General features: G+C 43.3%; 2 protein-coding genes across 6 annotated transcripts; one reads left to right on the forward strand and one right to left on the reverse strand.

The window, feature by feature from the left end:
• Window positions 1-1,409: 1,409 nt before the first annotated feature.
• Window positions 1,410-18,496, forward strand: fbxl4 (F-box and leucine-rich repeat protein 4). Of its 5 annotated transcripts, XR_008692750.1 has the most exons (10): window positions 1,410-1,659; window positions 2,856-3,491; window positions 3,678-4,008; window positions 5,141-5,385; window positions 5,588-5,801; window positions 6,948-7,019; window positions 7,486-7,610; window positions 7,914-8,101; window positions 8,292-8,544; window positions 17,147-18,496. XR_008692750.1 is itself a non-coding variant. In XM_029128830.3 (9 exons), exons 2-9 carry the CDS (start codon window positions 2,995-2,997, stop codon window positions 8,453-8,455), a joined length of 1,836 nt encoding a protein of 611 aa, XP_028984663.1. In that variant the 5' UTR covers window positions 1,410-1,694; window positions 2,856-2,994; the 3' UTR covers window positions 8,456-14,990. The 5 variants fall into 5 exon arrangements, 4 of the variants coding, with proteins under 4 accessions (XP_028984663.1, XP_028984662.1, XP_028984660.1 ...); XM_029128830.3 differs by lacking the exon at window positions 17,147-18,496 and having other exon boundaries at window positions 1,410-1,694; window positions 8,292-14,990; XM_029128829.3 differs by lacking the exon at window positions 17,147-18,496 and having other exon boundaries at window positions 8,292-14,990.
• pou3f2b (POU class 3 homeobox 2b) lies at window positions 17,028-20,700 on the reverse strand. The gene has a single exon (XM_029128832.2). It carries the CDS (start codon window positions 20,698-20,700, stop codon window positions 19,414-19,416), a length of 1,287 nt encoding a protein of 428 aa, XP_028984665.1. The 3' UTR covers window positions 17,028-19,413.
• Between the last annotated feature and the right edge of the window lie 2,159 nt (window positions 20,701-22,859).

Here is a 22,859-nt window from a genome sequence, read left to right on the forward strand (position 1 = left end):
TTCTGCCTTGAGGCCTGAAATGAAACCCAATTAAATGCTTGCTCTCACTTTAATTTGAAGTTAGTTAGCAATCAGAAGATTCAAGGTTAAAATAACTCTAATTTGGGGGATTCCTTGGTGCCATCAGTTCAATGTGTATGGAATCATTAATCACGAGTAAATCACTGGCACCTGAAGAAACCTGGGGACTATGCTCTATTTTGAGACTGGGACATTTAAAATGGCATACAAAGAACTTATGGATGAGGTTTATCAAGTCTATGACCATAGTTTAAAACTTAAAACTTAAAGTGTTACTGAAAATTACGGAGTATACTAAATGTACTACTGGTCTGTACTAAATGTAATAGACCAGTAAACTTTGTTACTACAATTCAGAAGCACAGTTTTAAATAAAATTGGGTTAACACTAAAATAAAGCAAACATCTAAACATTTTTTTAAAATGTGTAAAAAAGCTGCTGTCCCAAACATTCAAGTTCTCTCTATTTTCTTGCCCATGTCATTCATGTATCTGCACAGGCAAACGCAAAATCAACAATTTTCCTCAGGCAACTTTTACTGCTTCCCCAATTTTCTAGCGCCAAAACAAAGGCTGCTACTCTTTAGGCTGACACATCAGCCCCAAATGCAATTCTGAGACCTCCAGTATGTAACGGATTATCTGTTAAAGCCAGCTGTAGAAACTCTGTTTTTTGCAAACATGCTTAAACAAATGTATATTTATCACGCAGCAGCAGAAAATATGTAAAAAAAACATCACTGATTTAGAAGAAGGTAAATGCATTGCATTTCCAGCAGTGGCAGCCTCACTTATTATTTAGTTCTGGACAGCTTCTCTTTAATGACATGTCTGAACAAGATGAGAAAAGAGAGTTTACATAAACTGTAAATATTGAATAAAAAATCAAGTAAAGTATCCTTAACATGTTGATGTGATATTTTGGATGTTGTTAAGTTAAGAATAAGAATAAGAATAAGAATAAGAAAACCTTTAATAGTCCCGCAGTGGGGAAATTACCTCTCACAACAGCAGTACAGATGAGCAAGAATACAGGTACAGAACAGTTTGTGTTGGCACAGTACAAAGCAGTACAGTAAACAATGCGCGCTCTGACCCCGACGCACATCGTAGCTTTAAAAACAGCGTTTGTACTGCGCCAAACTTAGAAAAACTATAAAAAAGCTGTGTACAGGTTGTGTACACTAATGTTACTAACAACACACTAGAAAGGTAAACTTAAATAAGTGAAGAAAGTAATAAATAGAAGTAAGAGGACAGGAGCTGTTGTGACCAGCAGCCAGCTCGACCGGCGCCGGAGAAAAAAAAAAAAAAAAGAAAAAAGAAAGTTGCCCTGGTGACTGAGCTTCTAAAGCTTCATCAGCTTGCATCTGAGGTGACTGCAGATGGAGGATGAAAGTACTGGTTCATTTATTGAGTGACACATGCAGATTTAAATGTAGGTGACTCCAATCTGACTGAGGAAACGAGAAACATTGAGATTAGGATATTTTTGTCAATTCATCCAGCCGTCATCATAACCCTTTACTTTGAAGTTGAGCTGACCGGATGTTGATGTCTTACTGCACGGAACTGATGGGACTTTTAATGATCCACTGAAAGCTTTTGTTATGAACCCCGTCAAGATGTTGTGGAGAGGTACATATCCTGTTTCAGAGACATTATAAAACATGGTAGGCTGCTGTTTATGGTTGAAATTTGAAATAATTTGGAATAAAAATAAAAAATAGCCTGCAGTTTACAAGACAGAGGGACGGTTAGGAAAAAAAGGCAGTTCTACATTTGGTAACATGTTTATGCTACATATTGACACGACACCCACTAATATACATTTTTTAAAATTCAATATCTCACATACATGGTATCATTGAGATATTCGTGCATTAAATACTAATATGGATGTTTTTGTAATGCGGTTGAACAAGTTAGGGGATTTCCTACGTTCCCTGAAGGCATCATGAGCTAAATGGCAGGAGTGTAGTTTGGTTGATGGAACGTTTTGACAGAAGGAAGAGGAACATTGCTCCCCATGAATGGATTCGTCGCCCTACATTTACCGTACATTTCATTTATGTTCCACCCTTTGTAGTGTGACAATGCAAGCTAGGGACGCTAACAGCGGTGTTTAGACGGCTCAGCTTGTCGTTAGGCTAGCTAGCTAACGTTAGCCAACACCAGCTACTTACTATTACAACGTCAGCAACAACATAAGATAAGCTCGTGGAGACAGCTGTTATTTACTATAGTAACCGTGAGATTTATATCAGAAAGCAATAACGTTAGTTCTTTCGTGACAACTAACGTTTTAAATTAACGTGTAGTTTACGCCAATGCCAGTTAGCCAGAATGCTATGGGTATTTGAACTGTATGTGTGTCACGACAGCAGGCGGACAAGCGGTGATGTTTCACAGTAGAAAGTTTGGTAATCGCTGTTTCGAAGCAGAGGTTTGACACAACGCCAAATTACTGCTGCTTAGCTCGTGTGCTGTGATGTGGACGATGATCATACTATCGTGCTTCCGTGAACCCTGATGTTAAAGACACTAGCTTGAATTTAATCGCACTTTAGTTGTCGTTCTCGTTAATTATAGACAATCGGGCCAATTGTATTTGTTATCACTGATTGGATTGCTCGTGTGTTTACATTTTGCATTTTACACAATTTAATGAAGCGGAAATAATTGTAATAATTTAAGCGTACTGAAGGGAACTCAAGTCCATATTCTAGTCAACGAGTGTTACAGGTTTTCTCTGATACCAGAATGTTGTGGCGTCTTGGACATGCTGTCTTGCTGCTCACTACTGTGTATGTTTGTCTCTGCCCAACCTACAGGTCATGCATGCAGCTGGGCCTCGACCCTACGTCTTGCACACCCCCTGCTCCTGAACCAGTGTGCTTCCAGTAGGTGGAGGCTCTTCCACCCTGTTGCCTCTGTTTCTCCCCACTGTCCCTGTCAGCCCCACAGGTCCCTATGTTAACCATCTTGAGCATGTTTTATTATATCTGTCTGCGGCGACGCTCCAGGAGTGGGACTCGAGGTGAGGCCCTGACCAGTCGGCGGGCTGTGGAGTCGGGCCAGCGGGCGGTGTTGCCGGTTAGTGTGGAGGTGGAGCAGTATGCAAAGGAGGTTCTGGACTTCAGCTCCCACTATGGGAGTGAGAATAGCATGTCCTATACCATGTGGAACCTGGCCGGGGTACCCAACGTGTACCCTAGCTCAGGGGACTTTACACAGACAGCTGTATTCAGATCATACGGGAGGTGGTGGGAACAGTGTGCCAGCGCACCACAAGCTTTCCGTCGCACACCTAAAGGCTTCTACAGCCAGGACTATATTGAGCTGGGCTTTGAGGAACCAGTTTACCCTACAGCAGTGGAGGTGCTTGAGACATATTACCCTGGGGCCATAGTCCAGATATTGGCCTGCTCTCACAACCCTTTCTCCCAGAACCCTCCTACAGATGTCAGGTACAGTAACAGCAGTCATTTGTCATTTGAATTGTTATACAATCGTTATTGTTATACTAGTCTCTGTTGAACAACGATTAGAATCATATGTTTTTGTAGTTTGTACTCTTACAGCAACCGATGAAAAAAATCTGTCTCAGATATCGAGCCTGATCCTGATATTGCTTCCTGGTTCACTTTGTCCAGGTGGGAGGTTCTGTGGGCAGGGGACCCCACCAAGGTGCTCACGCCCCAGGCCCGGCAGTTTTCCCCTAACATCAAGCACATCAGCTTCCCCACCAACCTGCTGCGACTGGAGGTGAACAGCTCTCTGCTGGACTACTACACTGAGCTGGACGCCGTTATCCTGCGCGGCGTGAAAGAGCGGCCCATGCTGGCGCTCTATAAGATGCCCATCATCGACATTAGTGACCTGAGTGACAGTGAAGAGGAGCTGTCTGATGTTGGAGGCCATTTGCGTGCTGATGGCAAACACCACAGAACTGGAAACGGCTACTTTGACAAACTGCCATATGAGGTGATTAGAGTCTTCACCTATATTGGTGACATTCAGAGGTGGTGGAAACAACAGGAATAGAAGAGTTTCTAAGATTCCTGAAACAGATACAGTAAACGATGGGAATATATGTATTCTTGAGTTTGCATCATAAAACATCCAAAGCTCATCATTTAAAGTGCTGTAGTATTTACACGTTTACTAGATTATAGTCGTCTTCTTCTTCCACGCCACTTGTTGGTGCATCACTGCCACCTGTGGATGAGCAGAATGCTATGAACAGTGACCAGTGAACATATAATGAGAGTAAAACTTTACACTGTAGTATTTCAGGTCAGATGAGGGAAAATTTGTTACCTCAAAACGCTACTAAGCACAGAAGTACTGTGTCATGTATAAAGTAATACTCTATCAAAATATAAATATTGCTCTATATATCTAATACTCTAATATTAGAGATATAGATCATACATTTAAATTAAAATGAACTCTAAGCTTATTAACAACATTATATGTAAACTCGTAACAGTATTCATTGTGCTTGGACCCATTCTGACATGTGATCTTGTATGCGCTTAGTGAACCCAAAGTCATTTTCATGCCATACCGATGTATCGTGTTCTTCACATTCGTTCTCTTTATCTCCCCTCCAAACCGCAGCCATTGACAGCGGTCTTCACAAGCGCCGCGTGTTTGTTTCAGAAACACAATATAGCTATTATCTGTCAGCTGATAGGCGCCTGAACACTGCGCATTGTTAATTCACTGCAGCACACGCACTCGCAACGAGAAGTCATTGTCTCTCTTCAAGAGCCACACAAACATGGAGCAGAACAAGCTGACTCACCTCGCCACTGATCCTGCTATCAGTGCTTTGTGTCCCAGATAACTGCTATTTAGATCTGCCTGACAGAGGGGATGCAATTAACATTCTCTACTCCCTGATTGTCTGTTCTCGGGTCCTCCACTCTTTAATGTTCCATGTTTGCTTTGGCTTCCTGTATGTTATTCTACTAGATCTAACAGTTTTGTTGTTGCTCTGTCTCTTTGGTACACCCCCCCCCCCCCCCCCCCCCCCCCCCCCCCCCATCATATCTTACCCATTCCCTTTCTCCTCCTCCTCTCATAACCCCATCTCACCTTCCATCCACAGCTCATCCAGCTGATACTAAGCCACCTGACCTTGCCAGACCTCTGCCATCTGGCCCAGACCTGTAAGCTGCTGCACCAGCACTGCTGCGACCCGCTGCAGTACACTCAGCTGAGTCTGCAGCCGTACTGGGCCCGGTTGAGTGACGCCTCTTTGGGACACCTGCAGAGCCGCTGCACTCTTCTCCAGAGGCTCAACCTGTCTTGGACTGGCAGCCGTGGCGCTCTCACCCTGAGCGGCTTCAGTGGGTCAGACAGTCGGCAAACTACTAATGACCTTGAGAGACTAGAACATACAGGCATAAACACTTGCTTAAAAATACAGTGTTGATTCTACCAGATATAAAATAAGAGATCCTGAAATCACTTTAGGACAGCAGAGCTAGGCTCATTTAATATTAGATTGAGTTTCTTATGCCTTTAACTCATTTCTCTCCATATCTCTTAACAGTTTCATGAAGGCTTGTGGTCTCAGTCTGGTCTGTTTGGAACTGTCCTGCTGCCACTTCCTGAATGAGGCCTGTCTTGAGGTCATCTCCCAGACTTGTCCAGTGCTGCAGGAGCTGAATTTGTCCTCGTGTGACCGCCTCCACCCACAGGCCTTCATTCACATCTCCAAACTATCCCGCCTCCGCAGACTGGTGCTTTACCGGACAAAGATAGAGGTAGGCACAGCCAGCGGTGTAACTGTGGATTATTATCGCTCCTTTTGAAATACAACGGGCCAATGTTGTCTTAAATAGCTAATCAAATTGAATTTGGATATTTAATAAGATTTAACTTAAATATATTTTTACAAGGTAGCACCTCTTTGTTAATTTGTAACTTGTGACAATAATTATAAAAGCTCAAAGCAGAATCAGCTACATAATCATTAGTCAGCGTCAGAAAGTAATTACAGTAATGACCATATCTTTCCAATAGTTGTTAAAGAATACATCTGTGTTTAAATTCTAGATCCAGTTTGTAAACTTAGAGAAGCCCTGTTGTAACATGGATGTCACCTTAAATAGCTTCCAGTACTCTGGGTGAAAATAATCCTCTGTTGTTGTCTTTTGAGATGAACTGACTCAACTTTGACATCAGCACTCAGAAAAAAAACACCTACCTACTGCGTGTCTTCAGGCCTGAGCTTGTCTGAAAAATGACTAGTTTTTAGGTGTAACACCTCAGCGTATCTTCAGAGCAGCGCTGTGGCCTCGTAGCAGCGTAGAGTTTCTGTGGTGGAGCCAGGCAGCAGGCTGCATGTTGTTTATACCCAGGAAGACAGAGCGAGCTGTGTGTCTTTTTGAGGTCCCGACAACTCAGCTGTCATTACCCTGTCAGTGCTCTAATTAAACGGCTAGCTTGCTGGAGAGAGGTGTTTATGAAGATGCCAGCGACAGACTTGAGTACACACACTAAACACACATACACAGCAGAGGCTCACACTTCCCTTTCTGTCACATTTACCTGCCACTGAGGTGCATGTGTTGGCAGATGCGGCATTGAATTCCCATATCTCCATTATAGCGGCCGGGGTGCTCTAGAGGGCCCCATCCTTCCTGTGCTTACTCTGAGTAGATGTTGGGAAAAAAATCCTGTCTACAATATTAAATTCCTTTAAATACACATGTACTGTCAGTGTACAGGGCACGGCTTTTAGATTTACACTCCGTTATCAGGGTTTATTGTATTGTTGACTTCAATACAGCAGTTTTATGACGCCATAGGTTCTTAAACATAAGCTGACAACACTGACAAACTATAAAACCACGATAAGGGTAATAAAATAAAACGTATTTGTCTTCTCTTTCTCGTCGTTGCCTCAGCAAACAGCGATCCTGAGCATCCTGACTTTCTGTGTGGAGCTGAGGCACCTCAACCTAGGGAGCTGTGTGAGGGTGAGAAATGCACAGACACACGCGCACATATAAAGGAAGCAGTTCAAATAGAGCAAAGCCTGTTAGCTGCACGACCTTGTCTAAAGAATGCTGGTGTAGAAACACTAGTAAAAATAGTTCAGACTGGAATCAGCATAGTACTTGCACTTGTGGGCACTGGCTATAACAATGATAACAACAGATACTTTACTAAAATTCTTATTTAATTGTTATCATTAGTTATAAATCTGCTATAGAAACACAATGACTATGACTCTCAGTTGAGAGAGTACAGATCTCCCCTGTTTCTTTATAATGACTCTAACTGCACCCGGACATTGTAATCATTTACAAATGTCCTTCTATATCGACCCCTCCATTTGAGAAGGCTGGTTTATAGATGAGTCTCCTGACATTCAGACGGGGCAGTTAGTCCACAGTGAACACAGGCTGGATAGATGCTAACCGCTGGGTGACTCTCCCGCAGATTGAGGACTATGACGTTGTGGCCAGTATGCTGGCCGCTCGCTGTCGCTTACTCTGCTCACTTGACCTATGGCGCTGCAGAAACCTGACAGACCGAGGCCTGGCAGAGCTCGTCTCCGGCTGCAGGTAAACAGAAGCAAGAGATTGAGTACTTTGAAGAGCATTTGTTCTTCCTGGGGTAAATAAACATGATTGAAGTCCTTTTAATTAGCTTTCGTCTCTCTTTGCCTTGCCGCCACTGTGTGCTGTAAAGCTGTCTGTAATATAAATGGCATGTACACAAAGTTATTATTAGTCTTTACTTTGTCTAACCCCTATAGTCATAACTGCAGGCCACAGAGTCGAAGCAGAGCTTATTTGCATCCAGTTAAGGTGTGAGTTTGTGGACCGTGTCACCTCACTTCCCCTGTTTGATGTGCGGTTGTTGAGGATGCTGGAGGAGCTGGACCTGGGCTGGTGTCCCACACTGCAGAGCAGCACCGGATGTTTCCAGCACCTCGCCCGCAGCCTGCCGCGCCTACAGAAACTTTTCCTCACTGCCAACCGCACCGTCTGTGACTCAGACATAGAGGAGCTGGCTGCCAACTGCCCTTCGCTGCAACATCTTGACATACTGGGTAAGCGCTCGTCTGGCACAGATGCAGACTTACCTTCATATTCATCATAGAACTGTTATTACTAACATGAGTGTATAGGTTTTTTGTTTTACATCGCTGGGTTTATCTATGTTCAAATACATTTTATTTCACCTTAAGGTCTTCTTCGTCTGTATCTCACTCTCCATTTTGGGACCTCTCTTTTGGGCAGGTACCCGTTTGGTGAGTGCTGCCTCGCTGAAAAAACTCCTCCAGTCGTGCCCTCAAATACGCCTCCTGGACGTCTCTTTTTGCTCCCAAGTGGACACACGGGTCGTCCAGGAGCTCTCTGGCCTTTTTCCTAATGTGGCCATCAAGAAGAGCTTCACTCAGTGAGCGGAGCGCCGTCTCATTCCTCATTGTCCAGAAGAAGCCGAGCTGGGAGGTGCATCAGCAAACACTGCCCCAGGGTGGAGGACAGTCAGGTTAGTTGTTGGAGAAGATTGCCTGTCTGCCCCTGTATTTCAGACAAGATCTGCTTTTAGCAGTCAGTAAATAAAGCAGAGGGGCTGGGTGAAGAGGTTCTTTGGATTAACTGGATCGACACACACCACGACTGAAGTCTCCAGGTTTTAGAAGCTGACATTGTTTTGTTGTTTTATTTTGGGAGACCTGAAATCAGGGTTGCTGCAGTGACACGGCTACACCTGGAATATGAATCAGCATTTACACAACACAAGGAAGCAAGACACACAGAGCAACATTTATGAACAATGCTCCTTTTGAACATCTTGTTCGGGACAACGACAGTCCGACAGTTGTAGTAGGACTCAATTGTCCCATCGTCATGTTAGCTGGTAACATACATCAGGGCCTTGGTCAGTGCCTTGTCACAATATGCAGCTAATGACAGCATCACTCAACTTCAAGCCAGTTTCAGATTTAATCATACAAAATCATACTTGGTGTTGTTTTTGTAAGCATGACTAGTGGACACAGCCTTATTTCACACAGTGCACTATGGACGGTGCCTGTGCATGTATCACAAGTTTATTTGCGTTGCTGCGCATAGAGTGCAAAGTCGCTAGATCCACTGACGACGTGCTCTCATCACAACATACTGTATGTGAGATCTTGTCAGCAAACCTGAACGACATATATTTTCATTTACACATACGCTATAAATTCAGCAATGGAAAAACACCCAAGGCATCAAATCAACAACAGACACTGACTCATAGAGAATAAAGCTTTGAGGATTAACACTTTAATGGCGAATACCAAAAGAGAATGATTTGTGATTGTATAAAATGAGAAATATAAAATCAGATATTGGAGGAGGATGGAGTGAAATGTTTAAAAGCACATTGATTGTTTTTAGTTATAGTCAATGTGCTGCTGTTAACACTACAGAGATTGATATTTGAGTTAGAAAATAGCTTTGATTGAAGCATAAACACACAATGCAAACCCTATGTTCGACTGAAGTTTTGTTGGTGAAGCAAACCTTTAGGTCATTTGAAATATGTCTCCATACTAATTGCACTTGCTTTGGTCACACACACATCACTGATTATGTTAGTGTTTTTTTTTTATTTTTTTGCTTTTAAAATGTGGACGCAGGAGTTTTGTGTCCAAAGTTGAGATGTGATTAAGAGTCAGCAGTTCCACCGGGCCTTCATGCTGCTGCTGCAGGCTTTTCCTGTTGTTGTTCACACTAAGCCGTGCACTAAATCACTGCTGTTTGATCGAAGTCACTATCGGTACGTAATGGGAAGGAGTAATGTGAAACAAGTCGTGCGTTGTGTTAAAATGACAGAAGGTGGAAATACTGTGTTTGACTTCTGTATTTGTCCTGAAACTCAGGGGTTATGTATTTATTCTTCTTTAATTCTTTATTTATATTTTAATATAAAGACCAGCACAACAGACACATTAATTGAGAGTAACACCAGACTGGGTCGTCTTTGAAGCTACCAGCCAGTGCTGTGATTAAATGGCATAAGACTGATAATTATTAGCACTGAATGAAGGCAGAATTCTCACATATTGAGTGTTGAATGTTGCAGTATTTGTATATTTGTAAAAGATTTGTTGCAATTTCTTATTTAATTTTTGTAATATATATTAGCGCTTAAAAAGCATTTCTTTTTTTTTTGAAAAAAACAAAAACAAAACAAATCAACTTGACCTTTTCTTTTAAGCACATGCTATTAGTCAATATTTGTGCCTTATACTCCAGTTTGAATGTGGTGTGGAGTCCATGTGGTATAGACTGTGGTGAAGTCCTTTGCTTTTATGCTCTTCAACCAAAGTAAGGCACATAACCCTGGTCGTTAGTCCCCTACCACTCCTGACCAATTTAAACGCCATACACTATAAATCAGCCATGTTATTATTATGCACAACAATCTGTTTACTTTAGTGAGTGATTCAAAATGTAATCGTTATGCATATATAAACAGCAATATATAAATCAGGAAAACCCTCCTCTGTGCAGAGACTGAAAGCCAGACAGTAACAGTAAAGTCCAGCACTGTTTTACATTTAGACATGTGTCACTTTGCTGTGGATGCTGCTCCTCTATGCTAATGTGGGCTTCACAGCTGACTGAGCAGGTTTGTTTACAGTGTGTGGCATATTAAAACGCAGATGACACTGAAACATAGTACAGGACCTTCATATGATGCAAATTATGGTACTTCGAACAGAAATGGACAGGTGAGGCTTAGTGCATCGTTATTATAACTGGTTGGCTCAGTTGACTATTGCAACACAAGGAACCAATGTATGTAAAATTAAACACCACTCAGAGGTCACTGTTTAACTAATTCCCCACTTACTCGTACTCCTTTCTGAGATGACTCTGCTTTTCTGTAATGAATATGCATCCTCCCAGTCTGAATGTGTGATCATCCTTTGTGCCACTGGTGGAACGCTGCGCTACAGTGTGTGTGTGTGGGGGGGGGGGGGACTGTGCCTCTGTCACAAAGAAACTGGGTGCCTCACTTTCACCAGACTTGAAATAAAAGTAACGGCTGCAGACTGATGCTGCAGGCCCCGTGCCTGCACGCCTCCTCTCCTTCTTAGTCCCGCTCCTACCATCCTGCATAGTGCCCGCGCCGCCGCTAATACGCCCGCTAATATTCAATTTTCTCTTATTCTTCAGCTTCAGTGAACAGTATCACAACGTTAACACATGTAAATGACTCCTGCCGAGGCTTCGTAAGTAGATGTGTGTAAGTGTGATGGCAAGAAAAGTAGGGTCATCAACAGAATCCACAACAACTAGCTAAGCCATTAGTCAGTATGACTGACTGGATAGTAGCGGCGGAATGATCCTTTTTTCCTTAACCCTCTGCCATTTTACAGTCTATTAATACCACAGGGAGAAGTGACATTAGCTTGTCTTCTTAACGGCCTTTTAATGAATTGTTTATGCCTGGTTTAATGATGTATATTGTGGCCCTGTAATGTGCCCTAATGACGGAGAACGAGGCGGCCTCAGCTGAAGTATTAATTTGAGCTGCCTCCCCAATGATTATTCCTCAGCCGCTAACGCCATCACCGCTGCCTTTGCCGCCGCCGTTGCCGTGCGTTCGGATGCAAACGTGATTCATGGAGGCTTTCCGCTCGGCGCTACAGCTTGATTTCTCGCTGTCGCGCTCCTTCGCGAGGCTGATATATCCAGGGGGGATCCGCAGCAATTAGTTCGGCTTTTTATTTGTCTTTCAATAGCTTACAGACGCTGCCTGATGAATCTGCGGGGGGAATATATGGATGGGAATATTGTTCGTGAATAATAAATCCAGCGTTGGAATGTAAACAAGAGCAGGGTTGGCACACGGATGATCCATACCTCCTTTCCCCCCGCCTTTGCTTTCTCATACCTTGACAAACATGGCGGCACCCTGCGGTGTGGTAATAGTGGTGTCTTCAGTGAGACCTGTCTGCGTGGCGCTGTGGTCTGCCTGCTCTGAGCCCTCCTCAGGCCTCAGACCTGCCTGAGGGAGGCCTCACTGTGATACCCTTCATTATGTGGCTTGCTGTTCCTTCTCTAGTTTCCCAGCTTAGACTCTAATAATGAAGATATCCCCGTCAGCCCTCGCTCGGCTGTGTCTGGGGCGTATTATTTTTGTCATTATTTGTTACAGGGATTCAGAGAATGTCAGCACACAGTTTCTTAAATCCATCTAAATACTATAATCCAAAGGTTGGTTTTCCACAGTACAAATATAGTGATTCTTTGGCCAAATCCATACGGGTAGTTGTTTCACTCCCACCAGTTGTAGAATTGTGATATCTTCCCATAATTACTGTAAATGAGTCACACCACAGATGAAGCAATTTTGTTACCCTAAAACCCTCAAAATTAGGACTAGGTATTTTCTAAATCCCATTGTTTCTTATTGCAGCAGGTCTTTGCTCGTTCCCTTGTCTTCATTCCAGGTCAGAGCTTTTCAGCCTCTTCCACACGAGACCTCTTAAAATGTAGCAGCATCATAGTGGAGCAGGTTATTGCTGTACCTATGTGTATGTGAGTGATAGGAGGTGTCCGTCTCAGAATGTTTCATTTGAAACGGTGAACGTTTGTTGGATATCACGAGATAAAAAATAATGGGGTAAAAAAGTCTAAAATAATTTTTTGTCATGTTTTATTGTCACTGCCACATCGACAATCTTGTGTTCTGCCATAAAGACATTCAGCGCATTTTCCAATAACACAGACTTAGGGGCCCAGACAAGACAAGACAAGTGTTGCCGGTAGATACTGATCTTGATCACAGCGTTGTTTCCTTGGAATAGAACAAAAATGGGGGGAAATTAAAGCATGTGTGAGTTAAATGTGAAGTAGTGAGAGGTTTGTAAAGATTGCCTAACAATGCGCTTTTAAATAAAGTTTAGTTTTGTCTGTATTTATCATTTGGTGAGAACCTTTAGGCACAATTGAAAGCTTTTAAAGTTGGGGACCCTAATAAGAGTGTTATCGGGTCTTGGAGTAACGCTTTGCTAGCCACGTTTTAGTGCCTAAACCTTCCTGGGCGGTGTCCATGTGAAGCTCCGTGGCAAAACGGCCTCGCCGCGAGACGAGCGTGTCTCACAAACAGGCCGAGCAATTACAGGCTGAATAATTACGCACTGAAGGGGAGACACGATTCACCCCGCTGATCAGCAAAGTTCACGTGAAGTTATAATTAAACAATAACTCGTTTACAAATGAACGCTCACGCGTGTTTGTGTGCTTAAGTGTGCAGAGTATAATTAGCTGCGATGCATCGCGGTGAAATTGAAGAACAACAATGTCAAATGGTGAAATTATGTTCAGCCCGTGAGCCGGCACCAGTGTTGTCTGTGTGCTGGGGGAGGAGGAGGGGGGAGCCGAGAGGAAGAGCAATTGGACGAGCGATTGCTCCAGAAGGATGATTCATCTTCACATGATTCAGAGATGGACATGATGTTTGACAGGGGGACTTCGTACAAAGGACATTAGATTAAGATCTCGAGGGATAAATAAAGTTAGCAAAAAAAATATTTGTCCATCACGATTAGACCCCAGGAATCCACACAGTGTTAAATTACATGATGTGCTCTGAGTAACATCATGTCTAAAAGTTGGAGAATCGGATCATTGCTAATAAAACTTGTTTGTGCCTCATACAGCAGTGAGTACATCATATAACCCGCCCACTTCATTACCCTGTTGCTGGAAGCTCAGACCTCCTCCTCAGTATAAAAACAGTAGAATTTCTGATCACGGGTTTACTCATGCAGAGATTTTAATATAAGCTAGACAGGAAGACATGAGGAAAAGAGTGTAATAATCCACATAATCTGATAAAAACGTGCATTAAAGACTTCCGATGTGAGCAAGGTCTTTATTTGCAGAGGGACACCTTGTAATGTTACATACAGATCCAGTGATTACCTCAAATTGAGCTCTAGTTTGTTTACTCTTGTTTAATCTAGGACATAGTTTGTTTATCAGTTCAATAGTTCAGTTGGACCTTTTATAACAAAAATTAGACAACTCTTCTATCACGTTACGGCACGGCAGTCACCAGCCTGCACAATAACACCACCTCAAAACAGAAGCAGCCAAAGGGGAGTTTACAGTTTTCGTTTAATGAGGACAAATAGAGAAAAGCAAAAAACCGACCAGAAGCCAGAACAAAACCTGAACGGACCGTGTCTATCGCTCATACACTGTATGTTGAGCTCTGTGTTTGTAGAGGAGTTGTTAAGTGTTGTTAAGTGACAAAATCCAGTTTTTAAATTTATTTTAAGTGACCTCTCCGTCCGTCGATCAGTTGTGGGATCCATTTGCCACAGAAGTAGAGATGCTCAAAACATTTTAAAAAGCAGAACATTTCCAAGGAATGTGGCGTTTACTGATCCTGGGACACTGTGGATTTGATAAATCCAGTGTTCGTCTCTTGTGTAATGTTCAGTAAATCCAGGGCTGTTCTGCTAATACTGGTAATAAAGAGCGAGCTGAGTTTAAGCACAGCTGCCGTGACTCTGGCCATATCGCCCTGATCACAGTCACACTCGGCGTCCGTTTCCATATTGAACCGCGTCAGATATTCTCAGGCTCCTTGTATGAGAATAAAGTCAGCAGAGGTTCAGAGGGAAGAACAAAACACAAAACCATGTATGACGCCGTCGCACACGGCAACAGGTCTGTTCCACAGAATGCACGTTGTGTAGTCTCTCACATTCGGATGTGATTTCATGGCTGTGTGTAACATGTTTAATTAGTCCTTTTTTCTATCCTTTGCTCCATCCCACAGCAAAATCTACCCACCTCTAACAGTATGTCTCTGAGAGCGTGGGATGGGTAGACGCGTGTCTGTCACAAGCTGCTTAACTGTTTCCTGTGAAAGGACCTTTAAATAACTACAGTAAACATTATAATAAACACTTAATTATCTCCTTGTCTTCGTACTATCTGTGACGAATGAAACAAGGACCTTTAGGAAACATGAAAGTCTTTCAAAATAAAATGGGTTTAAATATTTCACTGGCAAGTTGTAGGGGAATGTGACAATGGTGTGTGTCTGCTATACTGAGCGGAGGTGATTTAGTTCCAAGATATATCAGGTTATTACTTTTGTTTACTGATTGTTTGTTGTCTTACTTAAAATACAGTTACTGATGATGACCAGTCTTTTTCCATTTGTATTATGAAATTATTAGTTTCTGGGTCTATTTCCTCCCAAGTCAAACCCAGTCGGACCACAGAGGTTAATAATTCAATATAGCTTTAAAGCATTCTTGTTTTCTGTAGTGGAATGACTCCAGCTTCACCCTCGGGTCACTGTGGCGTCGCTAGATGGCGATAGAGCACTGAGCCTTCCTCTCCACGCTTTTTCCCCAGCACTCGGCGCCAGAGCAGAGCAGCTCTGCTCATATGAGGGAGCCTAATGGGAAATTTCAAGTCACCTAAATAAAAAGGAAGGTGTAATTAACGCGACGCGCTATTAATTGCATCTGCTAGGGAGCGGATGAAGGGCAGGAGGGCGCACACTTTTGATTACGGAGCTCCACAAAAGTCAACTCCAGAGATCAGAGACGGGGCTTTATTTCCGGGTGTCATTTCATGCCGGGCATCCAAATGGCAGGTCAAACGGTGATGACGATGCGGAGAAGAACACCTTTTATTCCCCTGCTCCAACAACAACAGCGTCACAGGGAAATGATTCACTGTGCAGCGACTGTGCACTGTGTGTGTGGATGAGCAGATTTTATTATTAGGACTATTGCGGTTGGTTAAAATAACACCGGCTCCAAAAAGGTCAATAAATAATAGATAAAAATAAACCAAATATATGAATAAATGTGTAATTACCTTATGTTTGCGTCACTGAAATTAGCCTATGGATTTTTAAATCAACCAATCAATAAATAAACACCCACTGTTTTGTTTATGATCAGGTTAATTGGCCATAAATGAGCGATCAGCTATTGATTCCTCATTGATCTCCTCGTTTACCCATTAATGCTGAAGCATGTTAATCTAATTTCCCGTTTATCCACGGGTTCACCTATTCACCCTCAGCCAGGGGGCCAAAGGGAAGAATTCCACTTGTAATTAAAATTATTATTGGAAACCAAATGGTGCAGCGCAGTTTTGAACAGGTGACTGGAAAATACCAGTTGTGTCTCTTTAAGAGAATTGTTTAGAATCGATTTTGCAAAGTGTTTGTTAAAAAAAATTTGAAGCAGTGATTCATAGCACGATATTAAAAAGAAACACGTAAGAAAAAAAATGTGAAAATACCAACAAGGTCACCAAAGTGAGTATCACCGTTTAGAGTCCAGATCCTTCTGTAGTAGTGAGAACATCTAATGGACTGAATTAAAACTGAGGAGAAGCAAGAGGCTGTTATTTAAGTCGTACTCCCTATGGTGCGTTTCCTGTCCGGAATGTTTGGTAGCTGCGGAATTTTACTGGAATTTTACTCTTCAGGACAGAACGCAGAATCTGTGGCGAAAAACAAAAGCAAAGCCAACCCTGTTACTTTGTGCTTTGTGGGGTGGGTTGCAACCCATTCTGAATGCTAATCGGTTTTATTTTAGCTCACAACACTGAGCATGCAAGAGAGAAAGATTCCCCTTAAGCTCCAAATAAGAGCAGTGGAGCCAAAATATTACCATTTAGGACCCCTTTCAGCCCTCCTACGGACAAATATCGGTCCTCGGGCCCCGTTTTGGGAACCCCCAATTTAACCTTAGATGGAAGCTGTGGGTTTCCAGCCAAAGCCAGTACGTTTCAAAGCAGCCTGGAGCAACAACAACACATCACCGGCTCCCAATCTTCCATTCATCAACCCTGATTTTCTCTCAGCCACTAATTCCACACAAACCAATGAGCTCGAGGTAAGAAGCATATTTTTACGAGCACAGCTGTCAGGCTGCAGCAGCATCCTTTACTGAACTGAAGAAAAAAATACAGTTAGTCTGGACGTTGGAAAAAAGCTGTTTAATATCAACCCCATTATTTAAAAATGTGCAAGTCCGTTGTTCATGTGTCAAGTGATAAAACGCCTACAGGCATTTCTTACCTCTGTTTTATATCTACCCCAGGTTCCTCCAGTGAATATGACAAAGCCTATACCCCCCAACAAAACCAACAAGCAAGGAAACAAAAACATCAAGAAAACAGCGTTGGATTGCTACAGGTCTACATCCCACGTCTTGGATTTCCAGTGAATTATGACTTGGATCGATTTATTAAAGCTACTGAGAAAAAGATATCAATGCCGTGACGGTTCCAGTGAGGACAAAACAGGAAGGAACGGGGGAAAAAGCTCTTTCCACATGGGAGAGGAGAGAAAAAATACACAAAATCCCTGGATATCTGTATTTGCATAAAACAAAAAGCAAGCTACAGTTCGGAGAGAAGCTGTATATACATTTAGCTGTGACGGTCCAGGCTGTGGCAATCCCGCTGCAAAATAAAAGTACTCTCTTGTCACCTACAAAACAAAAGCCTCCTCGGTGTTATCTCGTATATAGGCTATCTCGCGCTTGATCTCACCTATGAAAGCCATTGTAGAATAAATTACAATCTCATTAATTAAAGTAAAAAAATAAAATTAAATGTCTAGCTGTAATGCACCCCATAATAAAGCAACACGAGCGAAGGAAAACAAAATGGCTGAAATGAAATCAATGACATCGTCCTCGCATAACAATAATAATAATAATAATAATAATAACAATAATAATAATCGTTTGGATAATATGCTGTGTTTTTTGGAATGTCACTACTTTTGGGAAAAAAATATAAAGGCCTTTTTATTGTTGAGAATTTTACTTTTACTTTTTTAACAGAATTCTCCGTCTTTATTCCGCCCTGATTAATTTATGGATTAACTGTCAATCTGAATTGAGTTTTGTGAATGACTATATTTTATTTGGATCATAATCTAATGTTAATTTACTCGGAAAATTAAAAGCCAACAGAACCTAACTGACAATTTAAACTAATTCAATTGATTTCACGTCAGGTGGATGAAAGGGAAAAAGACTTAAAAGCAGAAACGCGCCACAGAAATTAAATGCTTAATTTCGGGAGTAAAATGAACAGTAAATAGCAGACAAATACAAGGCAGTAGGTAGGTTGTGAATAAAGTTTGCCCAGACTTCATTTCTAAACATCCATGGATTATTAGAAACTCAGCCTGCTTGTTTTTTTTAAATCATCAATCCAAAAAGTGCCCAAGTGAGGAAAGGAAAAGGGATTAAGCCATGACTTTTAAAGTTATACAATATTTACAAAAGTGGATCCAAATATTCTGTGACAATTGGTGACATATATTTTTTTGTAGATATATATTTATCTAGAGCCCATCTTGTTGTGGAAAAGTGCCAGATAATCCAATCAATCGCCACGGAGCCCTACGTAGAGCTGGGGAGACGCTCTGAGGGGGGGAATAACGTTATTTAACGCTCACACTGTGAAAACTATAATGGCCTTTCTGTCTATACCTCTGTTTGAGTCATGGCGGAGGTCGCATCACATCGCTGCACTCAGGACAATTACAGAAAAGTTCAGCCAGCGAGCTGCAAACAGGTCTTAAAATAATAATAATAATAATAATAATAATAATAATAATAATAATAATAATAATAATAATAATAATAATAATAATAACCTGTATTCATTACTAAATCCTGACCTCAGTCTTTAGAATAAATAATTGCCTGCACTTCCCAGCACTGTTTGTAATGCAAAGCGGCTCTGGCTGACAGATGGGACTCAGGCGATGCTCACCCCCAGCTGGACTCCACTGGACTGGGGTCCTGCAGCCTTTACTGGCCTCCAGTTTACTCTGTTAACGCAGCTCCTTTGACCCCTCCGCACCACCCACCTATCACTGCCGGACGCACAATTCGGAGCTACAAAACTAAACGCCTTCTGTCTGTTTGCTTTCCATTTTACGCACAGGAAAAATGCGCTGGGTTTGATATAAAAGTAGCGAATGGAAACCATTCAGCTATGCGTTGGGTACCCTCCTTCCCCTCCCTCTTTTTTTTCGTCAAGTATGATTTCAATACACAATAGGGGCTACACCTTGAAACTGCGTCGACTGGAGTCACAGTGCTGGGCATGTATCCTCGGAGAAGCGTATGTTCCTTTAGCTCTGGGAGAGGAAAAAAAATGTCCCGTTCTCCCCTCACACATGTTCCATTTTTCAGATTTTCGCTGCAGATATTGTGTAAGTACTCACTCCAATCTATTATACATAAAACACCCACTATATTGTTTCATAGTCCAGTGATTTATATATAACCTTGGGGATAAATAAAAAGGATAAACAAGTCCTGGCGGAGAGATCCTGTAGAGTTCATTGGACCGGGGTCTGGACCCCGTGGTGCGGCGGCGTGTCCCCGTACACATCCTCGCTCCCCGGCAGCGCTCCTCCGGGAGGGGTCATGCGTTTCTCCTTCTGTCTCCTGTTACAAAACCAAACCCTCACCACTTCTTTCTCCAGGTGCAGACTGTCCGCCAAGGTAATTATTTCCGACGCTGCCGGTTTAGGGCACTTCAAAAAATGGCTCTCCAAAGCTCCCTTCACGCTTACCTCAATAGAAGTCCGTTTTTTCCTTTTTCTCCCCTGCGCCGCGATTTTGTCCAGACTGGTCGGGCTGCCCGAGGTGGAGTCCGCCTCCTCCAGCCACTTGTTCAACAGAGGCTTCAGCTTGCACATGTTTTTGAAGCTGAGCTGCAGGGCCTCAAACCTGCATATTGTGGTTTGGGAAAACACATTTCCGTACAGGGTCCCCAGGGCGAGTCCCACGTCCGCCTGCGTAAAGCCCAGCTTGATCCTCCGCTGTTTGAACTGCTTGGCGAACTGCTCCAAGTCGTCCGAGGTCGGCGTATCCTCGTCCGAGTGGTCGTGGTGGCTCTGCGGCCGGTGCTGGTGCTGATGCTGGGACGGAGGGTGGCCGTGGTCGCTGAGATGCGGGCTGTGGTGGTCGTCGTGGCTGTCTCTTAGGTTGTGGTGGTGCATCCCCTGCCCGCTGCCCGGTATCAGCCCGTTCACGCTGAAGCCCGGCTGCGAGTAAATAAGGCTTTGGCCGTTCGTCGTCGTCATGCTCGGTATGTGCGCCGCGGTGGTGGTTCTCCACGCCCGGGCGTCGTGGTGGTTCCCGTGCGTCTGGTGCACCAGGTGCGGCGGCCGCGACTGGTGCTGTAGGTTGCTGCTGGAGTTGTGCATCTCATCCCGCGCGCTCTGCACCGCCGGCTTGATGTCCTGCTCCGCGCCGAGCGGGCTGGAGGACCACGGGGCTCCCTCTCCGTGGGACAGCGCCGTGATCCACTGGTGTGCGTGGCTGAGCGTGTGGCTGTTGTTCTGCAGCGGGTACTCGCTCTGCAACAGGCTTTGCGCGTCCCGGTACGCCGTGGCTTGCTGCATGCTGCCGGGCTCCGAGTGCACGATGGATGCGCTGGAGGTGAGGATGTTGTAGTGGTTAGACGCTGCGGTCGCCATGACTCTCGGAGCCGGTCTGGTCGTTCTTATTAAAGGAACCTCGCATTTGACAGATCCACTCCTGCCCACAGGCGGCTCCCAGGCGCTCTGCCAAGTGGACGCAGAGGCGCACCTGGACTCCGCCCCGCCTCCGCCGCTCATTGGGTGTCAAAAGATGATGGACGTGGTTACCAAGAGCAACGACGCCACGATTGGCTACGGGGAAATCTCACCAAACACTACTCCCTTTGTTAGAGAGTGTGAGTTGAAGGCTCCCGTGGAAGCGGAGAGCCGGAGTGCAGCATGGGGAGACGGAGCACCGGGAACAGCAGTGCAACTGTAAGATACAGTTGATTTACTTTGATAATTATGTTCTATGAAGACTCGGGCTGTAGGTAGGCTGGTTCCAGGAGACCAGGATTTGCTTTATTGGGAAGATTAGTAAAAAAAAGATCTACTGTAGCGCATATGCAATGATGTATTTAGACTGAATACGCTTTACATTTTTACTGTCACTTGTTAAGTGTACTGTGTATGTTTGTGATATTAAATGTATGTGCAACATCCTGATTGGATCTGACAATGTCAACTTTTTCACTGCACCACATGCATTTTCTTAACATCACAGAGGAGCGTTTTCGGGCGTGTGGATAAAAAAATATTCAGGAGCTTTTTTTGAAAGCGCAGTTCAGGAGAATCTAACTTATTGGTTGGCAAAGAGACACCGTAACAGACGTCTGCAGAGACGTCTGTAGGACGTATGTGACCTGTTGAAGTGATGAAATATTACTATTTGTTTAAATTAGTTTATATGGAAGGAAGGAGAGTGTTTGAAGCAAACCTTAACTGTCCTTGTCAGAAATAATAATTATAAAATGTGTTGAAATCGAGTGAAATGAAGCTGATTTATTGGCCTCTTTACACAGAATGTGACTAAGCCTTTAATGCATAACAGGTAAAGTTCTATAGGTTTATTATACATCATTGTGGATTTTCCTTGTGGTTTGTGCAAACCTTTTAAAAATCCCCCTGCACTGTGTATTCTTTAAGTTCTTCCAGCCTTAGTGCAAATGTAAACACCATCATGTCTTGAGGTGAATCACTTTAACAGCCCATAAAGTAAACAAATCAACTTTGTGCCCAGCTGTGCTGCTGAATGCAAGTTTGAGGAGGAGTGGCTGCGCACAGAGAAAGGCGGCTCCCAGAAGCTGGAGCTCTAGACAACGGGTGAATGACTTCAAAGATTTACTGACTTTTTAAAACATAAAATAAGCTATTTAATTCAGCAAAATGTCCCTTCAATAAAGTGGGGCATTTTGTGTGCTCCTAAATGGGTGTTTACAGCGGTGCAAAGAATCAATATGGGATCGTTAGAGCGTGGTGCCACTGCACCGAGGGCCACGCAGGATCCTTTGCTTCGCCAACAGGAGATTCGGAAATTATTTTCCGAGTTCATATACGAGTGTGAGAAAAGGCTGCTCATCTGCTATAAGTAAAGGATTCACCCAAAGAGAAGGATTAAGAGCAGACCCAGGCTGCCGGTCCGGAGCAGGGAGGCCAGGTTTCCATCCTGTCCCAGCTGTCGTCCCCCCGGTGTCAGCTTCAGGGACCAGGACTTTGTCCAGAGAGGGGACATTCCTGGTCGATCGCTGCTGGTTGCCATAGGGAGCGGTAAATGAAACAACAGCAGTCGCGTCGCTGCCGCCCTCCAACACCCCCCCCCCCCTCTCTCTCCCCTGTTCCTGGACTATCTAAAGGCCTCTATTTAGAGAGGCTCTCTGCTGTGGGGACAAAGCCTTCACAGGGATAAAGGAGGGAGGAGTAGAGAGCACGAGGCCCTGAGAGGGAGAAAGAGCTTGAAAACCTAAAAAAGATTACTTCTGTCCTCAAGCTGCTCCTCACACTCCATGAGATTAAACTGTGTGAAAAATGACAAGACAACAGATATTTTGCACAGCACTGTGTACAAATGTAAGGAAGTTAGTATATTTCAACTTTCTAACTTCTTAATATGGAGTATTAGGTGGCATTAATAATTCCTATATATGCAATTAAAAGGCACTTGTGGTTAGTCTACAGTTTATAGCAATTCAGCCCACTAGAAATAAAGTAATACATACTGGCCACAAATTAAACCTATAAATCAATGCAGACACTTCTTCAATATCCACATTTTAAAATGCCCAAACTATGCAAATGGTTGAAACTGTAATTAAACATTGTACTTAATAACCTGGACCCAAAGCAGTAAAATTAAAATGCAATAAAAAAGCAATTATTAAAGAAATATTTTCATCAAAAATATTCAAACTGTGCAGCGA

Source organism: Betta splendens, chromosome 16 (assembly GCF_900634795.4).
Source record: "Betta splendens chromosome 16, fBetSpl5.4, whole genome shotgun sequence".
Taxonomy (NCBI): domain Eukaryota; kingdom Metazoa; phylum Chordata; class Actinopteri; order Anabantiformes; family Osphronemidae; genus Betta; species Betta splendens.